This window comes from Ranitomeya imitator, chromosome 5 (genome assembly GCF_032444005.1).
Source record: "Ranitomeya imitator isolate aRanImi1 chromosome 5, aRanImi1.pri, whole genome shotgun sequence".
Classification (NCBI taxonomy): domain Eukaryota; kingdom Metazoa; phylum Chordata; class Amphibia; order Anura; family Dendrobatidae; genus Ranitomeya; species Ranitomeya imitator.
In genome coordinates, this window is record NC_091286.1 from 2627364 (window position 1) to 2654257 (window position 26894).

At 47.5% G+C, this 26894-nt stretch overlaps 1 protein-coding gene across 1 annotated transcript in view; it reads left to right on the forward strand.

Annotated features, from left to right (window-relative positions):
- The window catches only part of GNMT (glycine N-methyltransferase), a 68010-nt gene that overhangs the window by 21376 nt on the left and 19740 nt on the right, over positions 1–26894 (forward strand). The window contains exons 2-5 of the mRNA XM_069768196.1: positions 338–465; positions 13663–13776; positions 25291–25433; positions 25504–25622. Coding sequence (XP_069624297.1) covers positions 338–465; positions 13663–13776; positions 25291–25433; positions 25504–25622 — 504 coding nt within the window. The remainder of the gene's footprint in view (positions 1–337; positions 466–13662; positions 13777–25290; positions 25434–25503; positions 25623–26894) is intronic.

Below are 26894 nucleotides of genomic sequence, written 5' to 3' on the forward strand. Positions count from 1 at the left end.
CTTTCTATGTAGCTTGCAAGTTACAGGGTTAAGAGCTATATTTCCAAAGAGTAGGATGTCTAGGTAAGGTATAGTGGTGTTGTCAAAATGAAAGGTAATTGATAAGTTTGACGTAACATGTTTTTGAATTTTGTTGCTGACACCGGAGTCAGCAAAATGTAACCCCTACGTCTGCCCTCTTGGTTCAGTGGCTTCCATCTTGATCAAGTCCTTGCTGCTCCATGTGCCCTCCAGCCTGTTGTACCAAGACCCTGAGACAATGTGTCCACGCTTACCTTTGGCTTCATGAATCCACTTCACCAGCTGACTTTAACACATGGTCTTTTACGGTTTTTAGAGTGGACTCTGAGATGTTGGTGGAAGAAGGATTCTCCGTGGTTAGCGTTGATGCCAGTGATAAAATGTTGAAGTATGCCTTGAAGACTCGATGGAACAGAAGAAAGGAGCCTGCATTTGACAAGTGGGGTGAGGTGCTATTAGGGTTCTCAGTCGCTGTCATAATGATCAGTCGCTGTGTATGAGGGGATGACTGGTGTGGCTGTTACTGCTCATGGAGGGCAAGGTCCCCCAGTAGGAAGAACCCAGAGTGTATGCAAGAGTATGCATGGATAAGTAATAGTAAAATGCTCGGATGCAGTTCCTAATGCTTGAATGCTCATTTTGAGTAACGTGTATAATGGGAAATCTGAAATCTGAGCATTTTTCTGGCAGACCCTACAAATAGGTCTGGGGGCAGTGGAAATATTAAAATGGATGGGAAAAGTGATGAATGGAAGGAGAACCGCGTGGGGATGGCCTCTGGGAGCATCTTAGACTCCCAGATCGTTGCTGAGATGAATGGTGTGACACTTTTATTCCACTTTTAGGACTGTCAGTAAAACATTCCAAATCCACGTGAAATTGCATTTTGCAGGAAAAAAAATGTTAAGAAACATTTATTCCTCTATAATGACTTGTATATAATACAAAATTTAAAAATAATTTAAAAATATGTATAATTTCAGTAAACTAAAATAGATTTTTTTATTAAAATAAAATTGGAAATTTCAGTGTAATTTATGAAGGAATCAAAAACTTACAAAAATTAGGGACTCAGATACACATTGTATTAGATATAAAGGAGATTTTCATATACATTCTGATTAAATTGTCATGTGTACTCCTAGACTCCTAAAGGCTATGCAGTAAGTGTAAATGCTGCCAAAACTTACAAGCAGGGTCATCCATACACCCTTGAAGGCAACAAATGTAGTGCCTCATTCAAATATTGTGAGCAAAGTATGGTTGTAATACTCCTACACTCATAAAGGCTTTTCACAAAGTGCAAAGCAAGGAAAAAATTCTAAGTATGGTCATCCATAGACCCTAGAAGGCAACAACTGGCAGGTTTAATTCAAATATATAACATTGAAAACACTTTATGTGCTGCTATCTTCTGCTGGTGTGTAAAAGTCGAGTCTAAGCCGGGCTTTGTTCTTTGTTATCAGAGTGAGCCTGTGAGCATTTTATGTTGACAGGCAAAAGTGTCTCTCTGTTATGACCACCCTGTGGTGCTAAAAACTCACTCAGACAAGACACAAGCGGCACTGCAGCACAACACCTCCAAGGCATAGAGGGACAGCTCATGCCAGGTGTCCAACTTTGAGACCCAATAGCTGAAGGTTGCAGAGGAATTTTTTTTCTTTTTTTTTTCTCTTTTTAGGAATTGGGGAGTACGTACAATTATTAGGTTCTGTAGAAGGACGTAGATCTGGGTATTTATTATGATGGAATATAGGCTGAACTGGATGGACAAATGTCTTTTTTCGGCCTTACTAACTATGTTACTATGTTACTATGTAGGTTTGGTCAGCCAGGTATTGCTTGACCATCTTTAAAAATGTTTCCTTCCTTGTCAAATATACCTTGTCATCGGGCTCTGGTCGCTGGGCTGGTGTCATGAAATTGGTTCATGCCTTTGACAGTGTACCCCTGCCTTTGCTGTGTGTCTCCCTGGCCTCTCTTCCTTGGTTGAGCAAGGAAGCTTGCCCTGCCACTAGCGGTTTTCAACATAATTGTTATGCTCACAGGGCGTGATCATGTATAGTGGACTCACTAGACCACTGATGGTGCAGTGGTAGCTGTATACCCAATACTCAAGCAACAGGAGAATGAGCTTAAAAAAAACAAAGGTGGCCTAAATACCACAAAACCTGGACCAGAGGGAAGAACAGTACAGACCGTATAGAAGAGAATATGGAATACTGGCTCTGTCGATGGAGAGAATCCCGGGAGCTCTGTGTAATCCCGGAAAGGCTGATCCAGCCGGCAGTGATATGTGGATGGTTCCGTGAGGAGAGGCTTGGTCAGCCTGGAGTGGAAACCAGAGTGTCCAAAAGGATCCATGATAGGGAACTACCAGCAGAGGATTCTGAGAAGACAGAGGTATTAGTATAATGCAAAGCAACAGTCTATAGATCGCAGAGCACAGCAGAGTGTGGCCTGAGCAGGAGGCAACGATCTTACAGAATGAACACGTTGCCCAAGCACCTCCCTTAAGGGGAGGATGCCTTTTATGCACAGAGCATCACAGCACAGACACAGCCCTTCTGGAGGACGTCTGGATAAACCCTCGAGCCAAATTCTCCTTGATGTTATCGGACATGAGTTGAGTGTCAGTGGGAGAAAGAGGGTAGATCCTACCTCGAGGCGGAGTAGATCCAGGGATTAGATTGATGGGACAATCGTAAGGCCTGTGAAGGGGAAGAGTTTTGGCTTCCTTCTTGTCAAATACGTCTGCGAAGGACCAGTAGGCAGAAGCTTACCCGGGTAAAGCTGCAAGAGACCTAGGGTAGAACCAGGCCCTACTGGTTTGAGGCAGTGATAGTGACAGGACTGAACCTATCGAAGAACCTCTCTAGACAACCAATCCAGGACAGGTTCATGGAGGCACAGCCACGGAAGACCTAGTAGAAATGGTGGAGAAAGATTCGGTGTCACATAGAAGGTAAATTTTCTCCCTGTGGAGTGCGCCGATTTGAAGCTCCACCTCTTCGGTGATACCAAGAATGGGATCTTTAATGTGTTTCCCGTCTATGGAGATGATGCGCCGGGACCGCTGCAGAGGAAGTATTGGTATCCCAAACCGCCAGGCCACAGCTTCCTTGATGAAATTTCCACCAGACCCCGAGTCCAGATAGGCCATCTCGGAGAACCACACCTTTCCAAAAATCACCTTTACGGATGTAGGGAGGCCTATCTTACCTGTCCTAGGCGGAAGAGTTTTTCCGGCCTCTCAGTTCCACTGCATTGACCGGGAGCAGAGCGTCCACCATAAAGATGCGGATTCCTAGCGGGCCTCTCCTCCTGATTCCTTTTCACCTTTACGCTGTCAAGCTCCATGTGTTTATCCTCAGAGACCAGAGCAGGACAAGGCAGAAACCGAGGTTTTGGTGAAGAAGATGCTGGACGAGGAAATCGCTTCTTTAGAATCCTCTCTCTGGAGCGCTCCTGGAGATTGAGGTCAATCCGAATGGCGAGGGATATAAGTTCATCCAGGGTTTCGGGTATGTCCCTGACTGCCAATTCGTCTTTGATTCTTCCAGATAATCCTCGCTGGAAGGCTCCAACCAGAGGCTCATTGGTCCACTGGAGCTCTGAAGCCAGGGTGCGGAAACAGATGTCATACTGACTGACAGTGAGAGAGCGATGTTGCAAATTGAAGAGAGACTCCATGGCAGATGTGGCACGACCAGGCTCATCAAATATCTTGTGGAACGTGTCCATGAATTCCTGGAGTTTAGACACGATGGGATCATTCCCCTCCATTAAGGGGTTGAACCTGGCTAAAGCCTCTCCCTCCAGGTGAGAGGCAAGGAAAGCCCCCTTTCCATGTCAGTCGGATTATGCTGAGGCAATAAACGAAAATGCAGCAAGCATTGGTTAAGAAATCCTCTGCACAACTTGGGGTCATCATCATAACGAGGAGGCTTGCAGAGACGAGGACAGGGTCCCGTAGTGGGCACAACTGTCAGATGCTGTACCGGAGGCAGAAGGACTGGAGGGGCAGCAACCATCTGTACCTTAGTTAACCGGTCATCCACAGAGGTCATGTAGTCCAACAAGTGGGTTTGTATCTCACGTTGGCGATTGAGTTCCTGATGGAGCTCTGCTAGCTGGGTCATGTTGGTGGGCTCGGCAGCCTGTAAAGTAGACAGGCGAGTATCCAAGGTTTCCATGAAGGTCACTAGCTGATTCTGGCCCAGATGAAATGCAACCAGCTCTCTCTGAGCTCAGAATGAGGTATCAGTGGAGTCCATGGCCTGGGCAACCTGTTACGCCCACAGAGCATGATGATGTATAGTGGACTCACTAGCCCACTGATGGTGCAGTGGCAGCTGTATACCCGATATTCAAGAGACAGGAGAATGAGCTTCAAAAAACCAAAGATATTTATTAAAGGAAGCTTAACAAAAGATAAAAGGTGCCTGAGGGGAGGACCCTCTGGACCATGACACTGAACCATGTAGTGGAGCACTGGGCAAGGTATACCCCTATACAGGGATTCACGCGTCGCAATACTAGGTGGCCTAAATGCCGCAAAACCCAGACCAGAAGGATGACCCGTCCAGATCATACAGAAGAGACCATGGAATAGTGGCTTTGTAGGTGGAGAGAATCCCAGAAGCTCCGTGTAATCTCGGAAAGGCTGATCCAGCCGGCAGAGGTATCTGGATGGTTCCGTGAGGAGAGGCTTGGTCAGCCTGGAGTGGAAACCGGAGTGTGCAGAAGGATCCAGGATATGGAACTGCCAGCAGAGGATTCTGAGGGGACAGAGTTATTAGCATAATGCAAAGCAACAGTCTTCAGATCGCAGAGCACAGCAGAGTGTGGCCTGAGCAGGAGGCAACAATCCTACAGAATGAACACGTTGCCCATGCACCTCCCTTAAGGGGAGGATGCCTTTTATGTATGGAGCATCACTGCACTGACAGCCCTAATAGAGAACAGGTGCCCTGCTGCTTTAAGTATGTGCAGGGAGCGGGGCGTGCCTCCTAAGAGCATTTTGAGGAGACCTGCCAAGGGGATGCAGGTTCCTAGCAGAGAAAGGAGCCGCCGATCGTCTGGAGCCATGGACAGAGTAAGCAGTACCAGTGGAGCTGCGTGATAGGCGCCATTCTCCCTGCACACCAGAGACCGGGACCTTGGCTGAGGGCATGACAATAATTTCCACAATGGCCTTCTGGTATAGCACCATTTTGGTTTAGGAGTCCTTTCCGCCTCAGGAAGAAGAGATGCAAAGTTCTCCTTGTAGTGTGAGTCTAGCAGGGTGAACAACCAGTACTCTGTTTTTTGTCCAAGATTAATGAAACTGGAAGGTCACAGGAAAGGCAGCGGTACATAAAGTCGGCCATATGCCAATTCTCAACCTCAGCTCATCCAAGTAGGATAGACGGTGTGAAGCTTGTGTTTGTAGTAGCCTCTTTTTCTCTCAGTCAGCTCCTGTTACTCCTCCTCTTCTTCAGTGTCCACCTCCACATTGTTACCTAATCTACTCTGAGCAGTTCAGATGAGGCTGAGCAGTATCTCCCGCTCATGTCTTCCTCCATGTCCACCTGGTCCGCATGCAAAGCTTCATGTTTAATTGTCAGCAGCAACTGTTTAAAGGGAACCTGTCACCTGAATTTGGCAGGCTCTGTTTATGGTCCGATGGGCGGTGTTTTCTGTTCTTTCTTGCACCCCTTCCTTTCCCGCTGGTCGCAATATTGTCTTGAATTTGATTAGGTTTCCTCCGTAGTACACACGTGCGCAATGCAATCTCGCCTTGCGCATGCGCAGTATGCTTTGCCCAAATGCGGGCAAAGCCAAAAAGCATTAGTGCGCATGCGCCGGCGCACTATGCCCCGGAACACAGCAAAATACTTCCGGAACATAGTGCACCGGCGCATGTGCACTAATGCTTTTCGGCTTTGCCCACAGTTGGGCTGTATAACAAATCCTGGTGGATAGCCATGCGGGGGAAAGCTGCCTTGGCACCCGGTTGCTGAGCCACTCCATAAGGTTTCTATCACCCTTTCTCATGCCCAGGCCAGAGTGGGATCCTGGAGCTGAGCTATCCCGAACGTACCATGCAACATTTTCAGCTCGGGGACCTGCCAATACCTCTAGGGGAAACCTATCTGGGTTACACTCTGTCCCTAGGTTGGTGACCCCCCTATGGCAGGTAGCCCTGACTCGAGAGCTTCATGTTCCGCACCTGGAATAACCTTTACCCTAGGAGGGTTAACCCTGGCCTCCCACAGGGACCAGAGTAGGGGCATGTCTCTTCCCAACACAGTCCCGTATGGAATAGTCTTCAGCACTTCTACCACATTTTATTTCTCCACACTGTGTGGAAAAAGTCATCTCTGTGATCGGGTACTCTGAGTTCCCCATGTATACACACCACTCCCACTTTCTGTCCCCAGCAACACGTCACCCATAAAAGTGCAAATTCTGCCTGCTGCACTCTGATGCAAATCCTACCTGCTGCACTCTGATACAAGTTGCCTGCTGCTCCATTCAGTCTGTCCTCTGGGTTCAGCTACTGCGCGTCGGTTGGTCTGTCCTGGAGTGGCATCTGGCGTTCATCGGAAGCCAAGTCTAACCTCACCATCAGAGGCTCTAGTGAAAAGTCAGGTGCTCATGGTGGCAAGACTGGACTTCGGGACCAGTTTAGGGGAAATGGGACTTTTGTCACCCTCACTTCGGAGTACCCCCTCAGTACGGGCTCGGTTCTGATTAGCCCCAACAGATGTCATGGACTTTTATCAGGCTCCTGAGCTGTCGATGCCCAACGTGACAGCTGAAGTGGAGCAGTGTCCCATATAAAGCCACTGAGGACTGTATACCGCTCAATCAGTCCAACCACCTGGTACAGAGTGCCCGGGTCCCCTTGCCCCACCCAACGCTGTGTAATAGAGTGCAGGGTAGAGTATGTCACCACGGAACAGACAGACCAACTGTTGAGGGGGATTTATTAACAGGAGTAAGATTCTCCTCGCAGGGAGTAAACAGGGGGTTAATAGAGATAAAGAAAACTGTAAACAGTTAAGTGGAATGTTCTTGTAACTTATCAGTCCAAGGAGGTCCTGACTGGAGGGTCCTATTCCAACGTGGGTACCGTCACCAGCAGCGCTTGAGATCCTGAAGCCTCTCCTCTGTCTCCTGGGAACTGGAGACTCCGGGGTTAAGTCTTTGCAGTCTTTTCTCCCAGTGCAGCTGGAAGCAGGAAGTAACAGCCACTCTGCTGCAAGTCTCTGTATATTCGCCTGGCAGCCTCTCTCTGCAGCAGCAATGCTACACACACTGAGCAGTTAACTTATCACACTCAGGGGTCCTGGCTTGTCAGTGTGGTCACCGGGGCTGCGCGCTCAGGTCACTGTAAGGGGATACGTCGTCTCGGATTATGGAGGCTTCCAAGTCCACACTCTCACATCCAACCTTCACTACGGCTGGTATCTCAGTCTCAGTGCCCCCATGGGGAGCACTCTCTCTTGGGGAGCGTGGTGCTGCAGCCTGCTTTCTCTCTGGCATGCTGTCCCCTCTGTCTCGCGCGCTCTGCTCTCCCACTCTTTTCTGACCACACCCCTCTCTCTTCCTCTCTGCCCCCAGCAGTCACATGATCATAGTAACATAGTAACATAGTTAGTAAGGCTGAAAAAAGCCATTTGTCCATCCAGTTCAGCCTATATAACATCATAATAAATCCCCAGATCTCCGTCCTTCTTCAGAACCTAATAATTGTATGATACAATATTGTTCTGCTCCAGGAAGACATCCAGGCCTCTCTTGAACCCCTCGACTGAGTTCGCCATCACCCCCTCCTCAGGCAAGCAATTCCAGATTCTCACTGCCCTAACAGTAAAGAATCCTCTTCTATGTTGGTGGAAAAACCTTCTCTCCTCCAGACGCAAAGAATGCCCCCTTGTGCCCGTCACCTTCCTTGGTATAAACAGATCCTCAGCGAGATATTTGTATTGTCCCCTTATATACTTATACATGGTTATTAGATCGCCCCTCAGTCGTCTTTTTTCTAGACTAAATAATCCTAATTTCGCTAATCTATCTGGGTATTGTATTTCTCCCATCCCCTTTATTAATTTTGTTGCCCTCCTTTGTACTCTCTCTAGTTCCATTATATCCTTCCTGAGCACCGGTGCCCAAAACTGGACACAGTACTCCATGTGCGGTCTAACTAGGGATTTGTACAGAGGCAGTATAATGCTCTCATCATGTGTATCCAGACCTCTTTTAATGCACCCCATGATCCTGTTTGCCTTGGCAGCTGCTGCCTGGCACTGGCTGCTCCAGGTAAGTTTATCATTAACTAGGATCCCCAAGTCCTTCTCCCTGTCAGATTTACCCAGTGGTTTCCCATTCAGTGTGTAATGGTGATATTGATTCCTTCTTCCCATGTGTATAACCTTACATTTATCATTGTTAAACCTCATCTGCCACTTCTCGGCCCAAGTTTCCAACTTATCCAGATCCATCTGTAGCAGAATACTATCTTCTCTTGTCCAGGGCAGAAAGTCTTCCCCCCAACAACCCAGCTGTCTGACTAAGTGGTTCCAAGTAAGGAGCAGGGAAAGCAACCTCCTTTCAGCTGTATGGCTGCTGGCAGAGCCCTCACCACCTGGTCGACCACCACCATCTCTACCATTTGGAAGGTTGTTAAGGTCTCAGGCTGAAGCCATTTTTTACCAGCTGCAGCAAGTCATATGCCTGAGACCTGGCAGGGAAAATTCCACAAAAGACCACTGGTACACCTGCTGAGCTTGCACATATGCATTAACCCCAAGTTGGGCAAGGATCTCACCTCTCGGCTTCTCATAGTCCAGTGCATCATCCCGACTGAGGCCCGGGTAGGCCTTCTGGGCACCTTCCGTCAGGAAGAGGTCACCACTTCAGCCCACTGGAACATCGGCAAGCTCTGCTGTTGCGCTCAAACACAGTGAGGAAAGCCTCCAAATCGTCCTCAGGAATCATTTTCCTCAGCGCTGACCAGACTTTTTACCGGGCCTCTGAATGGATCGGCGTCGCTTGTGATGGCTGCAATCTGCTGTAGAATCAGCTCATTAGTTTTCTGCCGCTGCTGATTGTGCTACTGCAATTGGTGCTGCTCCTAATGCCATCGCTGCAGCTCCTGCTGCCATTGCTCTTGTTGTTGCTGCTAAATCTGCAGCCGCAGCTGCTGCGTGAGGGCCAACTGCTTGAATGTTTCCTCCATCTTGTCAGCAGGATTGAGCTATAGCGCTGCAGAGTTAATTACTGACATGCAGAGGCCTTTGGGTATTTCTCAGTTCACACTGACCGCACTCTCCAACCATACTGTATGTAGTGTAGCGGGGTTGGTGCAGTGTGACCACAGCAATGTTCAAAACATAATGTCTTTAATATCCAACGTACTCACAAACGGAAAAGAAATAGTATCCTCCGGATCACAGTCGGGAATCAAGAAAGTCTGTATCTGAGGTCGGCTGCCTTGGGTGACTGCACCACCATGTGACGCTGAGGGGTGCCATGCCTTTTGGCTTCTCTTGGCTCCGTGTTACTTCACACAGGCTGAGCTCTGCAGAGCCACCTGCTCTGCAGTTTGCAAACCAAGAATGACACACTCAACCCTTGGCTGCAAGGTTTTTAAGTGGAATCTGTGGCCACGGGCTAGAAAGACCCAGCCTGGAGGGAGCGAACTGCCCCACTACCATCCTGTAGTATGTACCTTGAACGGAAGCTCTGGCATATCTGTGTCGAGGCTCGGACTGGCCCATAGGGTAACAGGGTAATCCTCCGGTGGGCCCCTGTGCAGATCTGGGCCCCCAACCCCACTGAATGAGCAGTACTTTGCATGATTCAGTTGATCCTGTATAGAAAAAAGCATCATCATTCATTAATCAAACTACCCAGTTTATTATTATATAGAGGTATAGGTAAATTTGTGAACGAGGAAAGTGTAATATTTGTATACAAGTGGGCCTCCAAAGTCAGTGTTACTGGTGGGCCCTTGGCACCCCAGTCCGACTCTGTCTGTGTCAGTCTCCAGAAACCGCTGAACCAAGTTGAGCACGTGGGCCAAGCATGGCATGTGTATGAGCTTTCCAAGCTTCACAGTCGCCACCAGGTTACGCTTATCATAACACATGGCCATGCCTGTTTGGAGATTCAGCGACGAGAGTCACACATCTGTCTGGTCTGCTATTCCTTTCCATAACTCTGTTGCGATGTATGGTTTGTCTCCTAGACAAACTAACTTCAGCAGAGCCTCTTGCTGCTTCTCTGAGGCAGTGCTGCAGAGCTTCCAGCTTCCGGATGATGTGGACAACGTGCCCTGAGATAGCAAATTGGAGATGGAGGATAAGGAGTCGCATGAGGGGGTGCAGGAAACTCTGATTGAAGTAGGACCAGCAATCCTTGGTGTCGTGAGCACATGTGCCATACCAGGTTGTAACTCAGCCCCACACTCCACAATGTTCACCCAGTGTGCCATCAGGGAAATGCAGTGTCACTTGCTACAACCGCTTGTCCATGTGTGGGTCATTAAGTGGACAATGCCAGTAATTGCATTGATATGGGTCGGGGATGTTCCTGGACACATGCTGGTACAAGGCAGGCACACAACACCAAGAGAAAAAGTGGCGGCTGGGGACAAAGTAACAAGGGTCGGCTGCCACCATGAGTCGGTGGAAATTCTCTGTGTCTACAAGCCAAAATGGCAACATTTCCATAGCAAGCAGCCTGAAACTCTGCCTTTTTAGCATTTGGGCCTGTGTGTGGGTGGCTAGGAACTTTCTTTTTCATGGGGTAGGGATTGCTGATTATTGTTCTGGGAATAGGATTTTGAAGTGCCAAATTATGGTGCCTCAGAAAATTGCAGGACAAGAGGCATCTGCGTCACTGTCACGAACAGGGGATTGTTAAGCACCTATAGCACAGGGGAAGAGGCAGTGGTGTCACCCACTGGCACCAGTCGTGGACCCAGGCTTTCGGACCACCAAATCTGGTGCCTAGATGACATGTGACTGATCATGTTGGTGATGTTTAGGTTCTTAATGGTCAGGCCCCCGCTGATCTTGGCATGGCACAGGTTACAAATGGCCATTTTATTTGTCTCAGAATGCTAATTAAAAAGTCCTAAACTGGGGAACATCTAACTCTTTGACAGAGAAATTCCCGAGTTTTGTTGCTTTGTGGAAGTTTCCAGCTTTCTCCCTCTAGTCGCCCCACTGTCTCTTCCTGTCTGTTTCGGTGCTGATGATCTCTCCTCCTCAGCGCTGCTGGCCTTGCTCTGCATGCTAGTTTCTTAGGTTGGGTCAGTAACTTTGTCTTCCACCACCCTATCTTCAAACCCCAACCCCCCCCCCCCCCCCTTCACCCCACTCTTGTACTCCAGACTTTGTGACTTAACAACAAAAAGACTTTGTGGCAATTGTGTCTCAACATTATTCTCCTTAGTCAAAATTTTCCATTCCTCACACTCATCTTCTTGTGGTTGTGGCTACTCTAAGCTTGGTGCATCACTAAACAGCATGTCATCCTGTCCCTCTTTGAGCATGCAGGTTGAGAGGCCACAATCAAGAAATGTTGTTGTAAAGAGCCCCTCAAAGTGTCCTAGCGTGGTAACACTAATCTCCTGTCAGGGTGACGGTTAAGTGATCCAGACTGTAGGCTGGTGAGACTGGACGATGGAAGACTGGGTGGTGCTTCCAAGCCTGCTGGAAGCATTATCTGCTATCCAACCGACCACCTGTTGACACTTCTCTAGCTTCAGAAGTGGTGTATTATGCCTCTCTGCAAAGTGGAACAGGAACCTATGTGTCATGGATGGGCATATTTCTTGTGCTCTAGCAAAGGGCGTAGTCGCACCTGCCCCACATCCTCGGAATCTTGGTGCACCATCATCAGTGCTTCCACTTCCTCGTCCCTTACTGTACGTACACCTTAGACATTTTGTAATTGCTAGGTCTCTTGAAACCAATAACATTGGTCACCTGCAGTAGTCAAAGCATTTTTTTGGGGAGTTTAATACCATCATAATGTAACAGAACCAAAAGTGTATGGACGACAATCAAATTCAATACAGAAAATGTTTTAATGCTTTTGTAGTGTTATATGCCATAGAAATGTACCATAAATGTAATGTAATACTGTATGGGTGAGAAATTTTACCAAGAAAAAATTTTGAACACTTTTTTGGAGTGCTGTATATCACAGAAATGTACCTCAGACCACGTAATACTTTATGGCTGTACAATTTTTTTACTCTTTTTTTCAGTCTTACAGAAATGTTCCCCAGACCACAGAATTGTGCATGGGTGAGAAATGTAATCCAGCAAACTTTTTAGACTCTTTTTTAGAGTGTGAGATATCACAGAAATTTCCCCCAGACCACGTAATACTGTATGGCTGAGAATTGTAACCCTGTAAACCTTTGTAACGCTTTTTTGGAGTGTTAGATCACAAAAATGGACTCCGCACCACAGAATAGGGTATGGGTGAGAAATGTAACCCTGCCAAATGTTTTAACGCTTTTTTAGAGTTTTATATATCAAAATTTTTTACACCAAAACATAAAATAGTATATGGGTAAATAATTTAACTCAGAAAAATGTTCACGTAATACTGGATGGATCAAAATATATTCAATTTTTTCACCTGCTCCCCCCAAAATTTGCATCTATATATTTGGCAATGGACTGCAGAGCCCTAATTCCTGTCTACAGAGTGTACTCAGCCACTTTGCCTGCTCCTGCGACTCTCTCCCTGGGCTATATGCAGATTATATGTGATACAGACGATTAGCCCTTAGCAGTGTGGTCAGTATGACGGCTCAGCTTCAGCTCCAGTATCATCACTACAGACCTCTGGTCCATTATACTGTGCACACACAGACCTGGACAAGCACTCTCTCCCTCCAATATGGACTGTCATAGAGCTGTGCATCAGGGTGCCGAGTGGGGCGCCGCCTGTCCTTTTATATCCCCTGATGATGTCACATAGCCAGCCAATCACAGTAACGCCACAACCAAGATGGCTACGGCACTACAGTGATGCGCAGGCAATCATCGGGGATTTGAGTTTCACATCGAGCACTACCCAATGCTCGCCGAGTAACGAGCACATCCGAGCACCCAGAGACTCCAGTGATGTCTGAGTATTTGTATGTGTGCATTGATAATGGAGGGGATTGTAATTTGTATGGATGACTGATTGATAATGAAGTTATGGTTGATGTTATAGAGCAGAGGTCCCCAACTCCAGTCCTCAAGGCCCACCAACAGGTCATGTTTTCAGGATTTCCTTTGCATTGCACAGGTGATGCAATTATTACCTGGGCAAGACTAAGGAAATCCTGAAAACATGACATGTTGGTGGGCCTTGAGGACTGGAGTTGGGGACCTCTGTTATAGAGGATTGATAATGCAGCACATTGTTATGTGATTGATGAAGTGATATGAATGGATGATTGCTTTTATTTGTATGCATGGATCAATAACGGGGATTTTTACATGGATGGATGGACTGGTGATACAGGGGAATGTTAGATGTGTGGATGATTGATGAATGATGATGTGACTCTACAGCTGATTGCAGGGGATGATATTGGAGGAGTGAAATCTGATGCCGATATTCTGCATATTGCAGTCATTGAGGAAGGTAACTGGCTGTCTCTGGATCAGGACATCCCTCGGCCTGGAATGGGATTTGACGCTGCCATTTGCCTGGGGAATTCATTTGCACATCTTCCAGATTTTAAAGGTAACTTGCCTCGCTAGCCTTACACACACAATGTATAGAGAGGGTGAAGGTTGTCTGGGCCCTACAACGTGACAGGTGAGACTGTGGAGACATCGCGGGGATTATGCCTGACTGCCGTAGAGCGCTTATAAATGCTGCTGCCCGTGCAGGTCTTCATGCATCGCCTGCACCATTTATGACCTCACTCTGCCTCTTGTATTGAGACAAACCAGACAAACAGGAAAGGGGCCCGCGGTAACAATGAATTATCAAAGAGCACAAGGATTCAGGAGCAGTGGTGCCGCCCTGGCCGGCCGGTAGCGGTACTGGGTCACGGCGGTTTCAAGTGCTGGTTGAGTCCGACTGGAGGCGCGCGCCAGTCTGTCAATTAGAGGGTTAATAATATTATTAAAAAAGATTCGCGACCCCAGTTCGGATGTTCGGTCTGATATTGTACCTCTGGTAAATGATTACTTGGGCCCCCAGGGGTCACAGGTAAATAGTTGCTGGATCCATGATCCCTTCCAGCAAGCAAGCAGCTCGAATCCTGTTGAAAACACTCTCTCTTGTGGCCGTGTCCCTGATTCTAAGCGCTGCTCGAGACCCTGACGTCTCTGTGCTCTAGCGACTGATACCCTGCCTTGTGCAGCTTGACCTCTGCCTGCGGACCTCCATGTTCCTACATCTTCACTGCTCAGCACATTGAAGCACCTCACCTCCCCTGAGGGATCGCGCACACTTCCTGCACCTCCCCTCCCCTGAGGGATCGTGCACACTTCCTGCACCTCACCTCCCCTGAGGGATCGTGCACACTTATTGCACCTCACCTCCCCTGAGGGATCGTGCACACTTCCTGCACCTCACCTCCACTGAGGGATCGTGCACACTTCCTGCACCTCACCTCCCCTGAGGAATCGTGCACACTTCCTGCACCTCCCCTCCCCTGAGGGATCGTGCACACTTCCTGCACCTCACCTCCCCTGAGGGATCGTGCACACTTCTTGCACCTCACCTCCCCTGAGGGATCGTGCACACTTCCTGCACCTCCCCTCCCCTGAGGAATCGTGCACACTTCTTGCACCTCACCTCCCCTGAGGAATCGTGCACACTTCCTGCACCTCCCCTCCCCTGAGGGATCGTGCACACTTCTTGCACCTCACCTCCCCTGAGGAATCGTGCACACTTCTTGCACCTCCCCTCCCCTGAGGAATCGTGCACACTTCCTGCACCTCCCCTCCCCTGAGGGATCGTGCACACTTCTTGCACCTCACCTCCCCTGAGGAATCGTGCACACTTCCTGCACCTCCCCTCCCCTGAGGGATCGTGCACACTTCTTGCACCTCACCTCCCCTGAGGAATCGTGCACACTTCTTGCACCTCCCCTCCCCTGAGGGATTGTGCACACTTCCTGCACCTCCCCTCCCCTGAGGGATCGTGCACACTTCCTGCACCTCCCCTCCCCTGAGGGATCGTGCACACTTCCTGCACCTCCCCTCCCCTGAGGGATCGTGCACACTTCCTGCACCTCACCTCCCCTGAGGGATCGTGCACACTTCCTGGTTCCATCAAAAGTGCACAATCTTCCAGAAAAGGATCGGGTAAAATGTGTGGATGCAGAGAAGCCAGCCCTCACCATAGCTGGCTACACATATATAGGTATATCACACACGCAGGCATTTTGTGGTGCTACAGACATGGGCACCACACAGCCACCAGGTAACAGCCAAGCAAGCTCAAAACTCACAGAAAATAGATCAACCAAAACATTCTTTATCAGACGGTCATACCTGGATGTAGTGTCATAATCGGGGTGACCTTCTCAGAACAAGGGTGTCCTTATATAAATATCATGGCCAGATTGTGCTTACACGGCGTGTCTCCACTGGCAACAGATATAGTGCAAAGCTAAAATAAAGACTTATTATTATTATACATTTTTATAGCGCCATTTATTCCATGGCGCTTTACATGTGAATACGGGGCAAATATAGACAAATACAATAAACAAGAATAAAGTAAGGCCGAGACAAATCCCAAGCACTGCACAAGTGATGCTCCACGAAACAAATGCTGCACCACATTGCAAATCCTGATCACCCGACATACCTTGCTCCACTGTACTAATCTGAAACACTACATTCATTGATTGCACAAATCCATGGCAGTGCAATAGTACTCCTCCACTTGGCAAATCGCAAGCAGGGCAAGGGCAGAGACAGACTGCCGTATTCCTCCTGCGAGAATCGCATCGTAAACCTCGTACTGGCTGACGGCTCTCCTGACCTGAGCTCGACAGCTGCATAGTAATCCATCACGCCGTCATGATCAGGGCAGGAGAGGTGCCCTCCAGTCTGTGCAGTGCGATGTAATTCTCGCACGAGAAATACGGCAGTCTGTCTCTGCCCTAATACTGCTTCTCTAAATAACTTCTACATGACTGCGCACATCCCTAACACTGCACAAGTAATGATCCACCTCACAAATCCCGAGCACTGCACAAGTAATGATCCACCTCACAAATCCTGAGCACTGCACAAGTGCTACTCTACTGTGCTAACACTGAGCACTGGGCAAATCCCAACATTGCAAATATTGCTCCACTGAACAAATATTGCTCCACTGAACAAATCCTGAGCACTACACATTTCGGAACACTGTGTGTTGGGTAAAGCAAATAGTGCAAAGAAATGAGACATCTTGCGGAATATGTCTACCACCACCAAAATGACAGAATTACCTATAGACATGGGTTGATCAGTAATGAAATCTACAAATAAATGAGTCCAAGGTCTACTGGGATTCGCCATTGGTTGGAGAGACCCAGACACACGAGTATGAGGGTTTTTTCAACGTGTGCAAACACTGCAGGCAGCTACATACTCCTGAATATGGATCGCCCCATGGGGTCGTGAGATTCTCGGTACCGGGACCTTCGGTCCACAGGGGGATGTCACGGTGGCTGACCCGGTCTGTGGCCCTGGGACGTTTGTATTAAAAGGAAAGGTCTTTAAAGGGATAAAGTTTGTGTTCATGACCACCTGTGGTATTCGGTCAGAGTGACCGACGCTGCTTTAGGGGTCCGCTGGGGTGATGTTATGGCAGCTAGATGGTATATCTTCCCACAGGTGAAGTATATCCCCAGGGCTTTCCGGTGTGTGGATGGTGGATGGTGAGAGACGCAGAGAAGAACGAGGACACAAGGTTGCAGTCTCTTTCCCTTTTTACTGAAGACTTCAGCATCCACAGTCCAGGGTACCAGATCACAGGGCAGGCAGGGTCCGGCCGGTTTGGAGGCAATTCTAGAGTTCCCTTGTCCAGGTGGAAATCAATAGCCTTCCCTTGCGCTGCAGTGGTGTAGTCCTTTACTGCCTATGGCTTCACATAAGGGTCTCACAGATGTGGTGTCTCTCTCTCTGTCCCCCATATAGGACAAAACCCATATGACTAGTGACTTGAGGCGGTTTATAGGGACTGTAGCATGCCTCGGCCTCTGAGGGGTGCTACCGTGCCTCCTGGGTGTAGGTGTGGACAGGTAACCTGCAATTAGCTGTCCTGCTGGTCTCTGAAGTAAAGCATAAAGGTCCTTACTCCCTCGGTGTTCCGGCTACCGGGCTTCTGCACCTTAGAAGGAGGCAGCCTGTGTAGGGCTGGTCCCCTTCTGGTATCCTCTCCTTTGCTCTGACTTCCTTCATGCTCGCTGCAATACAATTCCGTCTTTCAATGTCTCTTTCTGGGAGCTGCAGCTCTGAGGGCATGCACAGCTCCTTTGACCCTCTGTCCTCCTCTGACTCTGGTCTGGAACTCAACTGAGCTCAGCCAGCAACTAACTAACTTTCCCTACAGACTACCAGTTATATATATGGGGAGTGACCTAATAAATAGGAGCAAAAGCTCCCCCTGGTGGTCTAGAGTGTGAAATGTGTTGCATGTTTGTGATACCTGGATGCAGTTATCCTTCTTTGCCTCCAAATGTAGCATCACTCTCCCCGAGAGAAAAGCAATACCACTCTTGGCACTCTCTTGGAATGCAAATGGCACCCCCACTCCACGTCAATTGGCCTGAAGTGTATTTACAATTTATGACTCTTCCATAGCCCACTTAATTGTCAAGAATTCCTGAGAGATATAGGAAAAAGATATCTAATTGATATCATTTTAATTTCTGATGGAATGCCCTGTCAGATACATTTTGGTCCAAAATACTTGCTCCCAAACTCAGCCCCCACCCTTGGGATTCCCCAAGACCAATGTTTTCCTTTAATTAGCCCAAGCAAACAGGCCTTTGGAGCTCTCTCCAGGGGGGCCTGAAAGGCATAGACCCTGTGTCTCCCTGCACCAAGTTCCACAATTATCACGGGGTGTGAACTCTTGTGCAGCTAGGAGCCAATTCAGTGTCCTGGTCATTGCAGTAATGTTATTCTTCCACCAGGGGGAATGATGTTACGTCTGAAGGCAACGAAGGAGATCTTCTGTCCAGGTATCACAACCACAAAACACACTTCACACTCCAGGCCGCCAGAGGGAGCCACGCTTCTATCTACTAGGGCACTCCTCACACTTGGGTAAAACTGGTGGGTTGGTTAGGAAGTTAGTGAGTCAGCCCCGACCAAGTTTGGCAGAGGCTGGTTGGAGTGGGTTCCAGCGAGCTCCAGACTGCGGCCGGCGGAAGGCGAGGGTACACGGAGCTGAAAGAGACATTGAAAGGAATTGTTTTGCAGTTAGTGAGAAACAAAGTCATAGCAAAAGGAGAGGAATATCGGAGGGAGACCAGCTAGAAGCAGGCTGCCTCCTTCTGAAGCGCAGTACCGGTAGCCAGAACACCGAGGGAGTAAGGATCTCTATGCTTTACTTCAGAGACTGCCAGGACAGTTGATTCCACGTTGGCTGCCCGACCATATACTCAGGAGGCATGGTGGAAACTTGTGGGGGCCGGGGCATCTCTAGGGTCCCTATAAAAAGCCTCAGGCCACCAGTCATACTGGTTTGTCCTATCCATCAGAGGGACAGAGAGGAAGAGATTTAACACCTACAATAGTTGTGAGGACCTCACCGAGTTGCTCAGCAGGGAGGAACTACAACACTCAGGCGCTAGAGGAAGGCTATTGAATTCCACCTGGATAAGGGGACTCTGGATTTGCCTTCAGACCGGCCGGACTCTGCCTACCCTGTGGTCCCTACTCTGGACTGTGGATGCTGAAGCCTTCAGTAACGGTAAAGAGACTGCAATCTTGTGTCCTCGTTTTTCACTGCGCCTTACATCATCCACCATCCACCATCTACACTCTGGGAAGCCCTGGGGACATACTTCACCAGTGGGAAGGTATACCATCTAGCTGCCATAACATCACCCCAGTGGACCCCTAAGCAGCGTCGGTCACGCTGACCGAATACCACAGGTGGCGTCACAAACATTATCCCTTAAAAGACCTTTCCCCATCTTATCAACGGACGCCCCCTAGGGCCACGGACCGGGTCAGCCACTGTGACATCCCCGACGAGAACCGAAGGGCCCGGTACCGAGTAACCCCTAGCCCTACACGGGGGGGCTCTCCATGTTTTTCTCCTCCTATATTTGGAGTTGTTGGGTTGTGTCTTTCTCCTCCTATATTTGGAGGTGTTGGGTTGTGTTTTTCTCCTCCTATATTTGGAGGTGTTGGGGGGGGTGTCTTCCCGCTCCTATATTTAGAGGTGTTGGGGTGTGTTTTCTTTCTCTTATATTTGGAGGTGTTGGGGTGTGTCATACTGCCCTACTGTTTGGAGGTGTTGGGTTGTGTCTTTCTCCTCCTATATTTGGAGGTGCTGGGTTGTGTCTTTCTCCTCCTATATTTGGAGGTGCTGGGTTGTGTCTTTCTCCTCCTATATTTGGAGGTGCTGGGTTGTGTCTTTCTCCTCCTATATTTGGAGGTGTTGGGTTGTGTCTTTCTCCTCCTATATTTGGAGGTGCTGGGTTGTGTCTTTCTCCTCCTATATTTGGAGGTGCTGGGTTGTGTTTTCCTCCTCCTATATTTGGAGGTGTTGGGTTGTGTCTTTCTCCTCCTATATTTGGAGGTGTTGGGTTGTGTCTTTCTCCTCCTATATTTGGAGGTGTTGGGTTGTGTCTTTCTCCTCCTATATTTGGAGGTGCTGGGTTGTGTCTTTCTCCTCCTATATTTGGAGGTGCTGGGTTGTGTCTTTCTCCTCCTATATTTGGAGGTGTTGGGTTGTGTCTTTCTCCACCTATATTTGGAGGTGCTGGGTTGTGTCTTTCTCCTATATTTGGAGGTGCTGGGTTGTGTCTTTCTCCTCCTATATTTGGAGGTGTTGGGTTGTGTCTTTCTCCTCCTATATTTGGAGGTGCTGGGTTGTGTCTTTCTCCTCCTATATTTGGAGGTGCTGGGTTGTGTCTTTCTCCTCCTATATTTGGAGGTGTTGGGTTGTGTCTTTCTCCTCCTATATTTGGAGGTGCTGGGTTGTGTCTTTCTCCTCCTATATTTGGAGGTGCTGGGTTGTGTCTTTCTCCTCCTATATTTGGAGGTGTTGGGTTGTGTCTTTCTCCTCCTATATTTGGAGGTGCTGGGTTGTGTCTTTCTCCTCCTATATTTGGAGGTGCTGGGTTGTGTTTTCCTCCTCCTATATTTGGAGGTGTTGGGTTGTGTCATTCTCCTCCTATATTTGGAGGTGTTGGGTTGTGTCTTTCTCCTCCTATATTTGGAGGTGTTGGGTTGTGTCTTTCTCCTCCTATATTTGGAGGTGCTGGGTTGTGTCTTTCTCCTCCTATATTTGGAGGTGTTGGGTTGTGTCTTTCTCCTCCTATATTTGGAGGTGTTGGGTTGTGTCTTTCTCCTCCTATATTTGGAGGTGTTGGGTTGTGTTTTTCTCCTCCTATATTTGGAGGTGCTGGGTTGTGTCTTTCTCCTCCTATATTTGGAGGTGTTGGGTTGTGTCTTTCTCCTCCTATATTTGGAGGTGTTGGGTTGTGTCTTTCTCCTCCTATATTTGGAGGTGTTGGGTTGTGTCTTTCTCCTCCTATATTTGGAGGTGTTGGGTTGTGTCTTTCTCCTCCTATATTTGGAGGTGTTGGGTTGTGTCTTTCTCCTCCTATATTTGGAGGTGTGTTTTCTTTCTCTTATATTTGGAGGTGTTGGGGGGTGTCATACTGCTCTTCGGTTTGGTGCTATTGTGGGTGTTTTCTTTCTCTTATATTTGGAGGTGCTGGGTTGTGTCTTTCTCCTCCTACAGGTCCTTCTCAAAAAATTAGCATATAGTGTTAAATTTCATTATTTCCCATAATGTAATGATTACAATTAAACTTTCATATATTATAGATTCATTATCCACCAACTGAAATTTGTCAGGTCTTTTATTGTTTTAATACTGATGATTTTGGCATACAACTCCTGATAACCCAAAAACCTGTCTCAATAAATTAGCATATCAAGAAAAGGTTCTCTAAACGACCTATTACCCTAATCTTCTGAATCAACTAATTAACTCTAAACACATGCAAAAGATACCTGAGGCTTTTATAAACTCCCTGCCTGGTTCATTACTCAAAACCCCCATCATGGGTAAGACTAGCGACCTGACAGATGTCAAGAAGGCCATCATTGACACCCTCAAGCAAGAGGGTAAGACCCAGAAAGAAATTTCTCAACAAATAGGCTGTTCCCAGAGTGCTGTATCAAGGCACCTCAATGGTAAGTCTGTTGGAAGGAAACAATGTGGCAGAAAACGCTGTACAACGAGAAGAGGAGACCGGACCCTGAGGAAGATTGTGGAGAAGGACCGATTCCAGACCTTGGGGAACCTGAGGAAGCAGTGGACTGAGTCTGGTGTGGAAACATCCAGAGCCACCGTGCACAGGCGTGTGCAGGAAATGGGCTACAGGTGCCGCATTCCCCAGGTAAAGCCACTTTTGAACCATAAACAGCGGCAGAGGCGCCTGACCTGGGCTACAGAGAAGCAGCACTGGACTGTTGCTAAGTGGTCCCAAGTACTTTTTTCTGATGAAAGCAAATTTTGCATGTCATTCGGAAATCAAGGTGCCAGAGTCTGGAGGAAGACTGGGGAGAAGGAAATGCCAAAATGCCTGAAGTCCAGTGTCAAGTACCCACAGTCAGTGATGGTGTGGGGTGCCATGTCAGCTGCTGGTGTTGGTCCACTGTGTTTCATCAAGGGCAGGGTCAATGCAGCTAGCTATCAGGAGATTTTGGAGCACTTCATGCTTCCATCGGCTGAAATGCTTTATGGAGATGAAGATTTCATTTTTCAGCACGACCTGGCACCTGCTCACAGTGCCAAAACCACTGGTAAATGGTTTACTGACCATGGTATTACTGTGCTCAATTGGCCTGCCAACTCTCCTGACCTGAACCCCATAGAGAATCTGTGGGATATTGTGAAGAGAAAGTTGAGAGACGCAAGACCCAACACTCTGGATGAGCTTAAGGCCGCTATTGAAGCATCCTGGGCCTCCATAACATCTCAGCAGTGTCACAGGCTGATTGCCTCCATGCCACGCCGCATTGAAGCAGTCATTTCTGCCAAAGGATTCCCGACCAAGTATTGAGTGCATAACTGAACATTATTATTTGTTGGTTTTTTTGTTTGTTATTAAAAAACACTTTTATTTGATTGGATGGGTGAAATATGCTAATTTATTGAGACAGGTTTTTTGGGTTATCAGGAGTTGTATGCCAAAATCATCAGTATTGAAACAATAAAAGACCTGACAAATTTCAGTTGGTGGATAATGAATCTATAATATATGAAAGTTTAATTGTAATCATTACATTATGGTAAATAATGAAATTTAACACTATATGCTAATTTTTTGAGAAGGACCTGTATATTTGGAGGTGTTGGGTTGTGTCTTTCTCCTATATTTGGAGGTGCTGGGTTGTGTCTTTCTCCTCCTATATTTGGAGGTGCTGGGTTGTGTCTTTCTCCTCCTATATTTGGAGGTGTTGGGTTGTGTCTTTCTCCTCCTATATTTGGAGGTGCTGGGTTGTGTCTTTCTCCTCCTATATTTGGAGGTGCTGGGTTGTGTCTTTCTCCTCCTATATTTGGAGGTGTTGGGTTGTGTCTTTCTCCTCCTATATTTGGAGGTGCTGGGTTGTGTCTTTCTCCTCCTATATTTGGAGGTGCTGGGTTGTGTCTTTCTCCTCCTATATTTGGAGGTGCTGGGTTGTGTCTTTCTCCTCCTATATTTGGAGGTGCTGGGTTGTGTCTTTCTCCTCCTATATTTGGAGGTGCTGGGTTGTGTCTTTCTCCTCCTATATTTGGAGGTGTTGGGTTGTGTCTTTCTCCTCCTATATTTGGAGGTGCTGGGTTGTGTCTTTCTCCTCCTATATTTGGAGGTGTTGGGTTGTGTCTTTCTCCTCCTATATTTGGAGGTGCTGGGTTGTGTCTTTCTCCTCCTATATTTGGAGATGTTGGGTTGTGTCTTTCTCCTATATTTGGAGGTGTGTTTTCTTTCTCTTATATTTGGAGATATTGGGTTGTGTCTTTCTCCTATATTTGGAGGTGTGTTTTCTTTCTCTTATATTTGGAGGTGTTGGGGGGTGTCTTCCCGCTCCTATATTTGGAGGTGCTGGGTTGTGTCTTCTTCCTCTTATATTTGGAGGTGTTGGGTTGTGTCTTTCTCCTCCTATATTTGGAGGTGTTGGGTTGTGTCTTTCTCCTCCTATATTTGGAGGTGTTGGGTTGTGTCTTTCTCCTCCTATATTTGGAGGTGTTGGGTTGTGTCTTTCTCCTCCTATATTTGGAGGTGTGTTTTCTTTCTCTTATATTTGGAGATGTTGGGTTGTGTCTTTCTCCTCCTATATTTGGAGGTGGTGGGGTGTGTCTTTCTCCTATATTTGGAGGTGTGTTTTCTTTCTCTTATATTTGGAGGTGTTGGGGGGTGTCTTCCCGCTCCTATATTTGGAGGTGCTGGGTTGTGTTTTCTTTCTCTTATATTTGGAGGTGCTGGGTTGTGTCTTTCTCCTCCTATATTTGGAGGTGTTGGGTTGTGTTTTTCTCCTCCTATATTTGGAGGTGTTGGGTTGTGTCTTTCTCCTCCTATATTTGGAGGTGTTGGGTTGTGTCTTTCTCCTCCTATATTTGGAGGTGTTGGGTTGTGTCTTTCTCCTCCTATATTTGGAGGTGTTGGGTTGTGTCTTTCTCCTCCTATATTTGGAGGTGTGTTTTCTTTCTCTTATATTTGGAGGTGTGTTTTCTTTCTCTTATATTTGGAGGTGTGTTTTCTTTCTCTTATATTTGGAGGTGTGTTTTCTTTCTCTTATATTTGGAGGTGTTCGGGTGTGTCATACTGCTCTTCTGTTTGGTGCTATTGTGGGTGTCTTCTTCCTCTTATATTTGGAGGTGGTGGGGTGTGTCCTCCTTCTCTTATATTTGGAAGTAGTCTGGGGTGTGTGCATTCCACATGGAAGCTGTGATTGTGTTATCCTGATAAATTTGGTGGTGGTGGTTCCTTTTTCAACTTATATTTAGAGGTGGTGCAGTATTTTCTTGTCATAAATTTGGATGTGGTGTGTGTGTCTGTCTTGCCTTATATTTGGAGGTGGTTGAGGAGGTGTTTTTCATACCTGTTCGGAGGTGGTAGTTGAGGTCTTTACTTTCTTATATTTGGAGGTGCTGAGGTTGCGTTGACTTCCTGCCTTTATATTTGGTACTGGGTGGTGTTTACTTTCTCTTAAATGTGGAGGTGCTGTGGTGTCTTATATTTGGAGGTGGTGTGGGTGCATCTTGTGTCCAGGTGTTTAGCACCCTTATCATACTACTTTATTACCACTTTCATATGCCTTGGTTGTTGAAAAAGAATCTCCAAGTACATCCTGACTCATTGGTTTGGATTTCCTGCCCTCCCTCCAAGCATTTTACGCCACAGATGGGATGGAACTCACTATGGCATGACATCACCCTTTGCTGCGGTTTCATCTTCCATTTATTTGCAATGATTCCTCCACCAGCCATTGTTTATTGTGTATGGTTCATGTCAGATCTCCTAATGATACTAGTAGTAGAAGAGCTCCTAGTACTTTGGCATTAAATTGCTAAGCTCTGCAGCCTGGAGCTTAGCTAACATTTCTATCATCAATGACTGCATCTGGGATAAGTTGATCGTAGAACATGAACCCCTTAATTGCAAACCTTTTCACTGAGCCATAAAGTCACACAATAAAGATATGATGGCCATAAGTATGAGCTTGTCATGGCACAATTGCTATCTAATAACACAGAATCACATCTGGAATATGAAATCACTGTAGGCAAAGCCCAAAAAATCCACTCAGTCCATGTACCTGTAATGTCCTCTTTCAGGGATCCTTCCAACGTCTCTGTGATCCGCTTACAAGCAGCATCTGCCCTCGATAATCCCTTCACAACAATGTCTGCTTTCAGGGATCACGTCACTGCCTCTCACTGCCACACATGACAAGTTCCAGTGAACCTTAAGCATTTCATTGAAATATAAATTATATAAAAAACCAGCGGTCAGAAACCCTGAACTGAGATTTTGCATTGACCACACTGTCGTTTCTCTCCCTTTAGGAGATCAGAGTGACCAGCGATTGGCTCTACGGAACATTGCAGCGATGGTCAAACCAGGAGGTATCCTGATCATCGATCACAGAAATTATGACTACATCCTGAACACTGGCTGTGCCCCTCAAGGAAAGAACATCTACTACAAGGTGAGGTCATTACTGGGCAACGTTTCTCTGGAGCATTTACAGATGATGATGTCTCCATCTATCTCCACAGAGTGACCTGACCCAGGACATCAGCACCTCCGTCCTGTGGGTGAATAATAAACCCCACATGGTGACCTTGGATTATACTGTCCAAGTACCTGCGTCCGGGGAGTCACAGCCAGAAATTAGGTAAAGGTCACGGCCTTCTTTTATTAGTGCGTGACGTGAAATAACCCCATCTATTGGGAAACCTAAAAACTCACCGTCCCAGTAAATCTCTGCAGCCGCATAGCCTCTCCCAGCCCCTGCCCATCACCACCGCTCCAAGCCCCTGCCCATCACCGCCTCTCCCAGCCCCTGCCCATCACCACCGCTCCAAGCCCCTGCCCATCACCGCCTCTCCCAGCCCCTGCCCATCACCACCTCTCTAAGCCCCTGCCCATCACCACCATGTGATCTGGCAGAATGCTCTGCTTGGTCATAGAGGATGGCGCAGCTTTAAACCCTTCACCCCGAAGCTTCTTTTCACCTTCCTACACTTTCACTTATGATTCTTGCACTATTGCTATAGCTGAAGAACAGTTTGGGATTAGTTTTACTCTCCTTAGCAATGTGCTTCTCTGTTTCCTTTTTGACAGCTTTAACCCCTTAACGACCGCTGATACGCCTTTTAACGGCGGTAGTTAAGGGTACTTAAACCACAGCGCCGGGGGTTGCCGAGGCCCCAGAGAACATGAGTCGGGTCAGTTTTTACCGACCCCCAGGTTGTGATTGTCAGTAATTAACCGTTTACCGGCGAACGCAAAAAAAAACCCCAAAACACGATTTTCCATTTAATTTCTCTGACCTCTGATGTGATCGCACATCAGAGGACAGAGAAATGGGGTCCCGATCGCCCCCTGATACTTACCCGTGTCCCCCGCTGGTTTCCCATGGGCGCCGTTTACCGGCGACCGCAAAAAAAAATGCGATGTGTCTGTCATTCTCTGTCCTCTGATGTGATCGCACATCAGAGGACAGAGAAATGGATTCGGGGACCCTGTCATACTGACCGATGTCCCGGGGTCCTACTGCGTCCCCTCCTGGCCTCCGAATTCTTCCTCCGATAAGAAAATGGCGGGCGCATGCACAGTACGCCTGCCGTGATCTGCCGGCTGGCAGAGGAAGATTCTTCCTCTTGTTTCATTTTGGTCACTGTGATAGATCCTATTACAGTGATAAAAAAAAAAAAAAGTAAATAACCCCCCACCCCCCCTTTATCACCCTCTTAGTTAGGAAAAAATAATAAAATTAAAAAATCCAAAAATTCCATTTTCCAATTAGGGTTACAGTTGGGCTAAACTGAGTTGGGGCTAAAGTTAGGGTAAGGGTTGGGATTAGAGTTTGGATTAGGGTTAGGGTTGGCATTAGGGTTAAGGTTAGGATTGGGATTAGGGGTGTATTGGGATCAGGGTTGGGATT